We start from the raw sequence: 13,730 nt of genomic DNA on the forward strand, positions 1-13,730 counted from the left end.
TCACCTGTGTTGACACGGAAGGAACATCTTTGTGCTATTTGAACTTGTTTTGTTGTTTGCTTATTCAGTTGTATTTATTAATTAATTTGTTTGTTTGTTTTTTTCTTCTGTTCTCCGTTGTATTAATAAACTGCCCTTTCTCTGTTGTATGGCCAACTAGCTCTACCTTTGATGAGACGTGTGTATGGAAATCTATTTTCTGTTTGTTTGTTTGTTGGTTTGTTTGTTTTTCAGTTGTAATTTTTTTGAGGGGGGGGGGGGGATAAGAAAAAGCAAAAGAGGAGTTTGACTCTTACGGTACTGACTGTTTTATTAACTCATGAAATCAGGCCAGGGATGACAATGCTTACTTGAAGTTGAAGCGATTTTTATTTAGAAAAATGATCATGTTCACGTTTTCGGGCTTCAGGTTTGCCCGACGGTGAGAGATAAGCTCTCCTGCTTTTGAGAACACTCTCTCCGATGGCACACTGGTGGCAGGGCAGCTGAAAAACTTTTTTGCAATAATCTCCAGCTGTGGCATCACCAATCGGTTTTCTTTCCACCACTGAATCGGGTCTCCTCTTCTTGTGATTGGGCTGGCTTCTGCATAACGACGAAGCTCCATGTCAGGTTGGGTGGGAAGATTGGCAGTGTTCTTCAGGAATGAGGAGATTGCTCCATCAAATCTGTCCCACACCGATTTGCTCCCCTCGGCCTCACTGTCCATTGCGGGTTCTTCAACGAGGGGCTGCTCCTGGTGGGTGCTCATCTCCCCTCGGCCTCACTGTCCATGGCGGGTTCTTCAACGGGGGGCTGCTCCTGGTGGGTGCTCATCTCCCCTGTTAGCCTTCTTTTTGCTTGGTCAAGAGCTGATGCGTCGCTGAAAGCATGTCTCTTAAAGCGAGGGTCTAGGTAGGTGCTGACTGCCCAGGAGTACACAGTCTCAGGCGACGGAAAGCGGCGAGTTAGATTGTCTAACAAAGTTTTTGAAAGTGAAGTTTCTATGTTCTGGATCTCAAGGTCTTTTTCACGTGGTCCTTCATCAGCGACTGGAGGCCTCTCACGATTGGAATAACCTTGGCTAGCGTTGTCACTTTCTCCCCAGACATCTCCGTCGTGACCTCCTGAAATGGTTTTAAAACAACAATGGCAGCCCGTATTGTCTTCAGTTCTGTTGCGCTTACAGTCAAAGACTGTTTGCCCGAGAGGCACAGGACGTGGTCACTTCAGTGTGAAGAGTGTTGTACCTTTCGAGCATGTCGTAACAAGAATTCCACCTTGTTTCCACATCGTTGATAAGTGCCAATGGCGCCTTTTCTGAATCCCCTTGTTCCTGCTGACGCTTTTTCAAAGCATTGGTGTCGTTCACGCAGTGGTGAAAATGGGCAGCAATTCTCTTCACCTTTTGCCGGATAGTCTCGAAGCTTTTCACAGCAGACAAATCATCCGTCACAACAAGGTTCAGTGTATGGGCGAAGCAGGGCATTCGACGGATCTTCAACAGGTCCACAGCTGCAATCATGTTGCTGGCGTTGTCTTTGACGATGGCAAACACCTATATATAGAAGAGAGAAACAACGTAAGGAAATTACACATGAATCATCATCATCATTATCTGAAAGAAAACAAATCATCATCATAATCATCATCATCATCATCATCGTCATCATCATCATCATCATCATCATCATCATCATCATCATCATCATCAGCAGCAGCAGCAGCAGCAGCAACAGCAGCAGCAGCAGCAGTAGCATCATCATCATCATCATCATCATCATCATCATCATCATCAGCAGCAGCAGCAGCAGCAGCAGCAGCAGCTGCAGCAGTAGCAGCTGCAGCAGTAGCAGCAGCAGCAGCAGCACCACCACCACCACCACATATATTTTCTTTTTACTCATGTATCTTATTGGTGGTGGTGAAATCCTGTGAAGAATAACAAAAGCAAAAACGACATTGGTCAACTTAGCCTCACCTTGTCACGAATCTGCCAAGACTCCATGATTTGTGACAGAACTTCTGCGATGTTCTTTGCGGTGTGGGCCTCGTCAAGTTTAAGTGTGTCCAAAACGCAGCCATGCAGCTCCCAGGATGGGGTTATAAAATGTGCCGTCACAGTGATGAATGCTTCGGTTCTGCGAGAGGTCCATATATCCGTGGTAAGGGTAACAGCATCTGGATAAGAATCAGAACGGTAGATCTACTGATTATTCAATAAATGACATGTTTGCAGAAAGAAATCGAAAGAAATTATTCCTTCATGAGGATATACATGTAAAGAAAAGCGCCTTTGTAATATTCATAACTTTCTTTTTTTTTTTTAAACCCACACTACCGTACTACATGTATGTTTGATGATCTAATTATTTTATTCACACTCAAATGTGTCTTTTAACTTGATTGCTTACCTGTCTCGGAAAGCAGTCCCGCAAGCATAGTTCTCCGTTCCTCATAAAGCGCAGGTAGCCGACGTCCAATGGTTCGTCTGCTGATCAGGTCATACTTGGGATCCATAGTCTGCATCAATTCACGGAAACCTGTGGGTTTTAAACAGCCAATACTTTGGTTGATATAAGGAGGAAATGATCTCTTGTGAAACAGGCAATGATACTATATATAAATATATATTTGACATTTATAGGGAAACGGGGAGAAAATTAATCATCATCATCATCATCATCATCATCATCATCATCATCATCATCAGCAGCAGCAGCAGCAGCAGCAGCAGCAGCAACAGCAGCAGCAGTAGCAGCAGTAGCAGCAGCAGCAACAGCAACAACAACAACAATAACAACAACAACAACAACAGCAACAAATATTGAAGGTATAGACAACACTTTTAGATCTAGCCGTACCTTCATCCTGAACGATGGATAGAGGCTGCATGTCCCATGTTATCATTTGAATCTCCTTCTGGTCGAGCAGTTGTTTCCGAAGAGCGTGTTGGTTGTATTTTGTTTTTGCTTCAAAAGACTGATGAAGTGTGGGTTGTTTCATAGTTGGGGAGGCCCGCGGGGGTGGAGTGGGCTCTTGCTTTGTTGCCTCTGTCCTCTCCATCAACACTTTGTCATACTCTGTCCCATGTTTGGTTCGCACATGCTTCAGAAGAGTCGATGTACCTGAGATTGAAAATTGCTAGCAAGCCTACATTTATAAAAGTAATATAATGACAGTACCCTTAGTTTCTTATAGATTTCTAGATTTAACCACTTATAAAGCGAGGAAGCTATTTTACGAGTCAAATAATTGCTATCAGGGAAAATGTCATCCGCAAAATCAAAATAATATAATAAAAACAATACACCCACAGGCCCTCAACACTATTAGATCTACTGATTAATTTGGCATGTTAAGAGAAGATGAAAACAGCCACTTTGGGACACATACGTGTGTAAAATCTACGTAAAATATCCATTTTCAAGATAGACAACCAGTATGGGGTGGGGGGGGGGGTACTACTTTGTAGTCCAGTCCAACCAGCCAATGTGTGTAGGTGTACAGCCGCCGTGCCACTCACTTCTAGCGATAGTAAAGAGAGATGTTTTATCACTCAGTTAAGGCAAGGGATCATGCGTCTTGGTCTTGATAGAAATTTATGTTTGACAAATAAATACAATTTAACTTCTATCTGAGGCAGTGAGATCCCTGTTTTATCCGAGTCTGCGTAATTTTTTTTCTTGTTATTGTCCCGGTTCTCACACCTTAAACGTATAGAGGAAAAAAACCTGGGGATTTGAAAAGTCACTGTTATAACCAAGTGCCTTTTAAAACCAAGGCTGTTATAAATGGACTCGACGGTCTTTATTCCAATAGCAATTTCGGGGGATAGCCTAGGGGAGGTTTACCTCCATTGGGGCACGAGAGAACACATTTGCACGTGTTGCAAATTGCTCTATTGCGATCAGGCGTCTTCTAAAAAAATAACCATGCGTTACTGCCTCCGCTTGGCATGTCTTTTCTTTTTACTTGACCAATTGAAATCAGATTTATAAGTGCTATATAAGCCTGGATATTTTGGGAGAGCAAGGTGTCAGTGTTTGTTTACAAACAAGGGGGTTGTTGACACTCGGCTCACATTCCGCAAGTCAGCAGAGAGGCGGGAATTAGTTCTCTAAATGCCACATTTCCCATCACACTCCCAACAATGAATTCTCACATGGAATAACAACTTATTAATGTTGTCGTTGTTTTAACTTACAATCGTAAGATAAGATAGATCAAGGATTTGAGTGGGTCACTCTATAATGAACTGATTATTTTTAAAGTTCTTGCCATGTTTATTACACCAATGATTTAATCGACTACCAATTTTCTTTGGGCCTATGGCCATTATTTGTACCGCCTTGAGTTTGGCGTAGGCCTGGGCTGGACTTGGACTTGGACTTGAGACTTGAAATTCTCGTGCCCATCAAGTAGTGTATGAGACCAAGTATTTAGAACTGAGCAAGTCCAAGTCTTGCGTGGCCTAGCAAAATAGATCTATCCCTCAAAAAGATACAATTATTTTAACCCACAGTAGATCTACAAACATTGAGTAAAGAGTCAGTGAACCAATGTCTAAAGAAATACTAAAAATTGGCATGTTTCTTATTAATTTAGTGCTTTCAGTTTGATTGTTGAATTCAAATACACCTACCACCCCTACTACTTGCTCGGACTTGCTCGTCCTAGGCGGATTGGTTGAGTCCATTTCTTCGATAAGGGGTAGGCAGTACCACCCCTATTACTTGCTAGGATTTGCTCGCCGTTGGCGTATTGGTTGAGTCCACTTCCTCGATAAGGGGTAGGCAGGCCTAGGCCTGGATAAGGCTTCAATGCCATCATTGCCATCCAAGGCTGAAGCAATTCCTGAGTTAATTAATACAACAGAGAGCAGAACAAACAAACAAAATAAAAAGGGAAGAAAAATAAATTTAAAAATGAAAATAAAAAATCAATGTTCTATACGTCTCAACAAAGGTGGTTGGTTGGAGAACAACAAAATAATGATAACGATAAAGGGAAGTAATGCTGATGGCTTTACTATCAAAGAGACTACATTGTATTCATGTTACATGTATACTTTATTACGTCCCCTGGACTTGAAATTGGGCTTGAGACTTGAGGTCTCAAAGTGTTAGGACTTGAGACTTGACAAGTCCTATTTTTTTCAATTCTGCCCAAGCCTAGTTTGGCGAAAGGAGTTGAAACTTGAAACTTTGAAACTTGAAACTTGAAACTGGCCAGGAAGGAAGTAGGAACTGTGTCAACCCAGGATGGAAAATTTTATTATCCATTGAAGCCTTATACGGGCCTAGGCCTGCCTACCCCTTTTCGAGGAAGTGGACTCAACCAATACGCCAACGGCGAGCAAATCCTAGCAAGTAATAGGGGTGGTACTGTCTACCCCTTATCGAAGAAATGGACTCGACCAATCCGCCTAGGACGAACAAGTCCGAGCAAGTAGTAGGGGTGGTAGGTGTATTTGAATTCAAACAATCAAACTTAAAGCACTAAATTAATAAGAAACACTCCAATTTTTAGCATTTCTTTAGACATTGGTTCTCTGAGTCTTTACTCAATGTTTGAAGATATACTGTGCGTTAAAATAGTTGTATTTTTTTTATTGAGGGATAGATCTATTTTGCAAGGCCATGCAAGACTTGGACTTGCTCAGCTCTAAATACTTGGTCTCAAACACTACTTGATGGGCACGAGAATTTCAAGTCTCAAGTCCAAGTCCAAGTCCTGCCCAGGCCTAGTGAGACTATCGAGGGAATCTTAACAATCGCCGGCCTGTGAATAGATCTATTATTATGCCATGCATTTTATTTCACTTACAAAAATACATGTATGATAGTAAACAGTTTAGTGTTTAGTAGTATTACTACATCTAGATTTTAGATCTGGTTTTAGATTATCTTAGATCTAGACACTAGATTTTAGATCTAGATAGATCTATCAAGATTAGATCTCCAGATCTATTACTCATCACAAGTCTCAGTTTCATTCTATTGAGTTAAGAAAGCAAGAAAGAAGGGGAAAGGAGAACATTTTTAGAGAAGAACATTTCCCTTCACTGTCAGGTTTCGAATACGGGACCTATTTAATGGGAGGAGAACACCGTAAACCTCTTGGTCACGGGAACCTCCTAATAAAGTAAAACCTCAGTCAGAGTGGTCATGTAGGACACAATGAGGTTGAAAAGCGACGCAATATTCTAATAGTTGAAACAGCAACGATTCATTAGTGTTGAGTGATTCTAGAGTTGGCCGGGCAAAACTGGCCAGAACGGTTTGTGACGTTTTATTGATTTCTGGTTTAGAACTATAGGCTACGATCTTATACGTTCTCTGACCGTCTTGGTTTAAAGTCAACTTCCTTTTTTTTTTTTTAGATAGGCCTAAGTGTTTTTACGAGGCTCGCAACGGGCAAAATGTCACATGAGCGTGAGGGACATGTTAATCTTTTTCACTTGGTAGGAAAGTTTGAATTTTGCCCGCTTGGCGGCCGAAGCCTACTCTTATCGATTTTAGACCACCAAGGATCTTTAACGTGCGCAACGTGCTCACAGGCCCTCCGAGATTTTTCGCCCTTATCCGAGAAGGCTAGGTGTAGATCTTTCCCACCAGAAGATCAGTGGCGAGGCTGAAAGACAGCAGTAAAAAGGAGCCAATGTGTAGCAGTAGAAAAGCTGCAGGAAGAGCCAGGAGCCCAGGGGAGGGAACACAGGAAGTGAAAGGGTGGGGGCAGAAAGTGGAGACGACAGCAGACGATAGTACATTGCTAGAGAGCAGGAAAGGGGGTGAAAGGAGACACTTTTAGAGAAGAAAAGTTTTCCGTCACTACCTAGATTCGAACCCGGGACCTTTGAATGAGAGGCCAACACCTTGACCTCTAGGTCCCGAGAGCCACTAGGGTCAGCTTTATTAGAACCGGAACAGATAGCGTCAAATAACGCCCATCACATTTCCCCATTCGTCTCAGATAGTCATTTTTTTTCTATCCCGTGAGGTAGCGGGGCGGTTTGTGCTCTCGTCTCCGAAGCGGAAAGTCCGGGTTCGAACCTCGATTTTTTTCGCCCCTTCCTGCCCCCCACCCCACGCTCCCCCCCCAGCAGTAATGGGTACATGTACCTGACTTCGAATTATGGAAGTAAAGACGGCGTGGAAAGGAATTGGCTACGCTATCTCAATATTATGCCGAAATCCCAGGAAGTTGTCGCACTAACAGGGCAATCCCCAATCAATGTCCGGATCGGATGCGGGAACAACTTTACTTTACCTTACCCCATTTATAGGTCCCATGTTAGTATATGTTAGTGATCTTATTCGTATCAGACAACCATAGACTATGAGAACGAATGAATAAGTGTACTAATAGTACTAATATTTCAACACTTTGAGATTTATATATAAAAGAATCTGAGGAAATAAATTGACAATAATTACATCTATTACTATTAGTTAGTGTTTAATTTTTTTTAAATTCAGTAGTGCTTTTTCGAGCGTTTGTTGCCTATTCTAGCTCCTTGTTGTATGCGTTTTGAAATTTCAGAAAAAAAATCAAATTTAAAAATCTGTATGTGTAACGAAGTTTTGTTTTCCGTCGTTGATCCCAACAGAATTCTCGATCTCATAGACTATTGACCTTTACGCAAAACTCTGAATGTTGTATTCTTAAATAAAATGTAATTTGTTGTTTCTAAAACAAAATTGTTACCGTAAAATTTATTACTTAACCATTTGATAAAACCAAGTCGAGCTGCATACTGTCATAAATTCAACCAACTTGTGTTTCACGCGCTCATATGATCATATTATTATGTCATTGCGAGCGCCGTAAAGCTCTTTACTATACTTACTATCTAAAGGGAAAACATCGAAGGTTATGTCTGGTCCCTTTTATCCATAAGCGGGCTATCCCGAAAAAAGCTATTTTGAGAACATCGAAGGTAAAGTTTTTGCCCCTTGGTCAGCTTCTTTTCAAGACAAGGAGAGTTGCATCTATAACCAAACAAATACACACACCAATGAAACCAAACTTCTCCTATAGGTAGGGCAAGGCCCACTTTTGAAGTAGGTCAAGATTTCTGGAAACCCCCGGAATCTGGGTTATCCTTCTTGTCCTCAAAAACGACTATATTTAGTCAAGAGTGCTACACCACTGACTAATGACGTACTTGCCAAACATAGTGGAGAAAGTCAAGTCAAAAAGAAATTGGCACTAAGATTCTACTATGGTTAGTAGTGCTGGGCGACTTGGTTTCCCCGATTATTGAAAGCCAGGAATCGTAGGAGTCGACTCCGAACCAAGGATCTTAGAACTAATGGAGCCTCCTCTCTCTCTTCGCGGCGCCGCGCTTTTCCCTTTCGTCAACCCGCAACCACCTCCGAATCGTCAGCCACCACCAACCTTTGACACGGGTCAAATTTCCATCTATTAATAGGTAGTTAAATCTACCGGAACATGTATTAGGCGAAGTGATGTGCAATGATAGTTGCAATAGAGAGATTGTTTTGGTCTCTCTTTACTCATCTGCACCACACGAATTTAATTGATGTTTTCCCCTGGACTCTGCCTTTACTAAAGTCTCGAATCTAGATCTAGTTGTAATCTAATTGCAGGTTGCAGATTTAATAAATTGCCGACAGAGAGAGAGAGAGAGAGAGAGAGAGAGAGAGAGAGAGAGAGAGAGAGAGAAGGGGGAGGAGTAGATCTTGCGAGAACTTTCGGGCAAAACAAAATGGTGACCCGCGTAGTTCGGTCGATTCGAAAAGTGAAAGAGCCATAGCATCTTTGTAGACGATCAAATTAGCTTACTTTTGTGCTATAACGTCATTTTTTTCTTTGCCTTTGTCAGTTTGATAATCCACACCGATAGAAAGTATTTCGAAATTAGGAAAAACAGGTCTTGTTTCACACTGGGTGAGAATAGCCAACGCTGGCAAGTCTCACCCGGGGTGAGAGGTCAATCGTAGGGTTTTTATTCTCACCCCGGGCGAGGATAGCAATAGCCACTTCCTTACTTAAATGATTAGGTGATTAAACTTGATCTCTTATTGACAATGTAAAAGTCAATTTAAGCATCATTTCGTTAGAAAACAATGTGTTAGGTTTGCTAACTTCATAGACTTTGTGTTAAACAACACTTTTAACAAAACGAATCCTTACAAGCCTAGGCTTGGCCTTTGTAATCTCGAAGGTTTAGAAGTAGAAGAAGAAGAGTCTACTACTAGAGTCTAGTCCAATTTATTTAATCTCTGGAATGTACTGGATAACAACAGAAATCTGCAACCTGCCACTAGATTACAACTCTAGATCTAGATCTAGATTCGAGATTTTAGCAAAGGCAGAGTCCAGGGAAAAACTTCAAGAAATTCTCGTGGTGATGAGTAAAGAGAGACCAAAACAATCTCAATAAATAATATATCGCGACTATCACGGCACATCACTTCACCTATACATGTTCCGGTAACTACCTATAAATAGATGGAAGTTTGACCCGTGTCAAAGGTTGGGGGTGGCTGACGATTGGGAGGTGGCTGCGGGTTGACGAAAGGGAAAAGCGCCGCGGCGCCGCGAGCAGTACGCCGCGTTGGGGATCAAATATGACCACCGAGTGTGGGCTAAATCACGAACTGTGGCGTTTCTTTTTATAGAATTTTATCGGGCTGGGCCACGTTGTGGGGGTGGGCGGGGTGGGGGAATGCACGCAAGGAAGAAGGGATGGGAGTGGGATGAAAGAGGAGGGGCGGGCCTTGGGAAGGGACGAAGGAGAATGGGGAAAATTAAATAATAGAGAGAAAGAGAGAGAGAGAGAGAGAGAGAGAGAGAGAGAGAGAGAGAGAGAGAGAGAGAGAGAGAGAGAGAGAGAGAGAGAGAGAGAGAGATTGTGATCAACTGACGGGCTGACGGATAATGACAGGGAGAAAAAATTATGTGTGTGATAGCCTACGGACTGTTCAATTCTTTAAGAGTTTTATGTTATAATCTAGTTTAAAAATCAAAAAGATGTGTAAAATAAGAAGAAAACTTGTCCGAGTAACATAAAATTATCAAACATACCAAATTAAAAAGATAATCTTTCAAGATGCTAAAATATATAATAATAAGAAATGGATGAAAATATACTTTTAAACTGAATTTAAGATATATGATTGCATGATTCTAGGCGTGTGCCATAACTAACTTTATGTGTAAGGAATAGCGGACACAAAAGAGGGTCGATGTTTGCTTTATCTAATTGCTAACAGTATGTCTTGGTCTATAAATAATATTATTGATCACAATAATTTTGTTTCCTGGTTTTCACAAAGTGGAGCGCACAATGATTTCAAATATTCCACACAAAAAAAGAGATAACAGCACCTTTGGAGGTGTGATCGCATGCATGAGCGTGGATAACCTTTGAAGGTTTTGTTTTTTTCAGTAAAGTATGATATGGAGAGCAGCGTTTTTAGTCCCTTATTACACTCCAGAGGGGGATAATTTATCTTAGTGATGACTCTTTTGTAGTAAAATTTGTTGTTGCTTTGTTTGGTTTATTTTTTAACAGCAGAATCTTAAGTGAACCGGAATTATTGATTGTGGGATCTTAGGTGAAGACTACAACAATAGAATTAAACCGAGTATAGTTTTATTTAACAAGACTCAAACTCTTATCCACCCCACCCCACCTTCTCCCCTCATCTGATATGGTTTGGTGTTTCTTTAACATAGAAAATATTCATTTTTATTGTTGTTGAATATTGATTTCATGTTCTAATGGAGCCTCTAAATATCTACATTTAGACTACAGTAGCATCTAATTTGCACACACAAAGGAAAGCGATATTTTTAATTAAAACGTATAATATGTATATACATACACACACATAATAATTATATATATTTATGAATAAGAATACTTTTAAAAAATTGAGTATCTCAGTCTTTCTGCTGGGGTGTTGTATCCCTTTCAGCCTGGGTTGGCCTTGGCATGTAGCGCCGGGGCCAGCCTCTTATGAATTAATGATTTAAATTGTGTTGCTGGGGGCATAGAAACACTTTCATTCAAATTTTTAAAAAGGGAAACAACTTAACTGTGAAAACGTCGGTCCACTGCAGCATCATATCGGTTCTTACACTTAAATACAACACAGGTGCAAGGCATTTTTACTAATTGACTTGCCTAATCTCAAGGACCTCGGAATAAAACCTTCTTTCTTATCTAGATTTCAGTGCCTTAGTCGGGCAATCGCGCAGCGCAGGTAGCCCACGGTTCCGCCGCGAGAGAGGGCTCCTATCAGGCGCGCGGTGCCGCCCACAGAGCATCCTCCATTACTTTTAATCTCCTTGCTCCGAACCCAATTACTTACTTTCTAATGATGTGATTTCTTCCTGTGGTTACCTGGTTGACTCCGAACATCTTCGGGATTTAAGATAACCTTGATTTCGGAACACTGCGAAGCATCAACTTTTATTTTTCAAAAATAGATTCTAAAAAAAAGAACCGTTTAATTATTAAAGTAACTGGTAACCGTTGGTTTAGGTAAAACTGAATCGGGACTTTTCTTCCGTAGCTTTAAAAGTGAGGATCGGTTCCGGGATCAGTTCTTCGCCCAGCTCTAATGGTTAGGAAGCAACCCACAAAGTAACAAGCTGGAGAAAACAGGAAAGAAGATGTTGTTGAAAGTTGAAAGCAAATAATATGGGAACGAGGAGTCGTCTACAGTGTGCTCGAAAATTAGTGGGGAAACTTTTTGTCAAATTATATCTCCTTTATAACGATTAAAAATAGATTCTCCAACTTTTGCAATATGACTTATATATGAATTTGTCTTAACTGATGAATATTTTTTCAAACACCTGTACACTGTATTCTCGAAAATTCCGTAATAAACTATACTAATAAAAAAACCCAATCGCAGTCGATGGTTTCTGCAGCTTGCAAAATTTTACTGCTAGGTCAATATTGCTTTTAAAAGCAAGTTTGTTATTGTTTTCTAAAATTTATTTTTTATTTCCCCTAATAAATGTTTTTAAAAAGTAAAGTGCTCTCAAAAATGTGTTCGTTAAGAGGCATGGAAGGTGTTGAGCCGAAAACAAAACCCTACAAAAATTGGATAAAAATTACCAAACCTGCGGAAAAATGCCATTTAAAAAAATTTTCATTATTTTGACGAGCGTCTGACTCCACCACACTGCCTCACAAATGCATAAATTTAGCTGCGCGCAGAAGATTCATTATTCTTGCGTTACATTTCCAGCCTTGAAATGGCATAATAATTGTTGCCATGTTCGATATAGTTTGTGTTCTGTTGTTGTTGTTGTTTTTTGTTTGTTTGTTTGGTTTTTCGGTCAAGATAACTACTTCCATTAAAAAAAAAAAAATTAAAAAAAACAAACAGCAAGGCGAAACAAACTTCCTAGTAAAAATAATTAATTTGCACAGGATTAGGAGACGTATGAAGATCTTTCAATTTTGTCCCCGTCTCTCTCTTCTGAGCTCTGGGCTCTTGAGATTAGTAGGCTTACGCATTTAGTTTCCTGCAGAAGGCTGCCGTGTATTTAATTAAATATCATATGCACTTCTCTGCCGTCGTAAGGGAAAACGACGAATGGTCAAAATTTTTCGATTTTGGTATTTTTCTATATTTCATAGGTATTTAATTCTGCATCTGATGGAGTAAAAAATGTTGTCATATCCTAAGGCAAGTCCGTTGTTGCGTAATTGAGAGTTCGTCGTTTTCCCTTACACTGGCGAGCTCCGAGCCAGAGCTCAGTGTAAGGGAGAACGACGAATGGTCGATCGATCAAGGATCACTGCTCGTTTGGCATTGTCCCCTGGTCTCTGCCGTTGGGCAAATTCAGCCTGGGTGACGAATGACAATTGGTCACTGTTGCGTCAGTACAAACATACTAGGTTTTTTGCAAACAAATACACCACCACCCCCTCCCACACAGTAGAATCGACCAGGGTTATAAGAATGTATCACTTAGTGTGTCTTTCTGTCTGTCTTCACGTATTAGGCCTATGCTGATGTGTGAATTGACAAGAGCAGGCGGGAGAGAGGGGAAAACGGATAGGAACAGGGGGAAAGGGGTGGGGATGGGAGGGTCAAAAAAGTATTCAGGGGGAAATTTATTAGCACTGCATATTAGTGTCCGCCAGATGTTCACAGCCTAACGTCATGTTAATTTGCTGTCCAGTCATTTGACATCCCAAATCCCAACGATGGTTATAGTGTCACAATTTGTCTAGCACGTGTCACTGGTCGACATCATTTTAGAATTACCAAGCAATTAATGACACTGCGTTATGAGAGTAAATTTCTTTGTCCAACTTTAAAAGTGGACGTATTGTGGCGACATTTAGTCTTGCTTTACGATTTTTTATGACTTGATGGACGTTACGATCGAGTATAATAATGTCTTGCAGATTCAAACTGTCATTGTCGATCTCTATTTTGTGGTATGTTTTCCGATCCGATTAACTGAATCCTTTATTAATTAATACAAAGCGTCGCATTACCTCTCCTGAAAGCGTTTGTGAAACAGTCTTGTCAGATTGTTACATTTCTTACGTGAAAGTTTGACTTTGCAATGATCTGATCGTATTATTGACATTGTAACATTGTTGATTCCTTTGGTCGTGCAGGGAAAATTTTGCAATTGGCGAAAATAAAAGTAACACTCGCTTCTGAAGAGAATACAATAGAGAGATATCATGGAAACCAAACTTAGGTTCTGAATGAGACAGTTTTAAATCAAGCTGTTGA

At 40.7% G+C, this 13,730-nt stretch overlaps 1 protein-coding gene across 1 annotated transcript; it reads right to left on the reverse strand.

The window, feature by feature from the left end:
- Positions 1–747: 747 nt before the first annotated feature.
- Positions 748–3,839, reverse strand: LOC101861582 (zinc finger BED domain-containing protein 4-like). The gene is made up of 6 exons (XM_005098359.1): positions 3,834–3,839; positions 2,844–3,087; positions 2,394–2,522; positions 1,961–2,160; positions 1,177–1,537; positions 748–1,106 (listed from the first exon to the last, which is right to left on the reverse strand). The coding sequence occupies exons 1-6, from the start codon at positions 3,837–3,839 to the stop codon at positions 748–750; spliced, it is 1,299 nt and encodes a 432-aa protein (XP_005098416.1).
- Positions 3,840–13,730: the final 9,891 nt, after the last annotated feature.

This window comes from Aplysia californica, unplaced genomic scaffold, assembly GCF_000002075.1.
Source record: "Aplysia californica isolate F4 #8 unplaced genomic scaffold, AplCal3.0 scaffold00180, whole genome shotgun sequence".
Taxonomy (NCBI): Eukaryota; Metazoa; Mollusca; class Gastropoda; order Aplysiida; family Aplysiidae; genus Aplysia; species Aplysia californica.

Coding starts and splice junctions, on each gene's coding strand:
- LOC101861582 (XM_005098359.1), bottom strand. Junction 1,538..1,960: donor CTTGGCAGATTCGTGACAAG/GTGAGGCTAAGT, acceptor TTCTATATATAG/GTGTTTGCCATCGTCAAAGA. Junction 1,107..1,176: donor CTGTGCCTCTCGGGCAAACA/GTCTTTGACTGT, acceptor AAACCATTTCAG/GAGGTCACGACGGAGATGTC.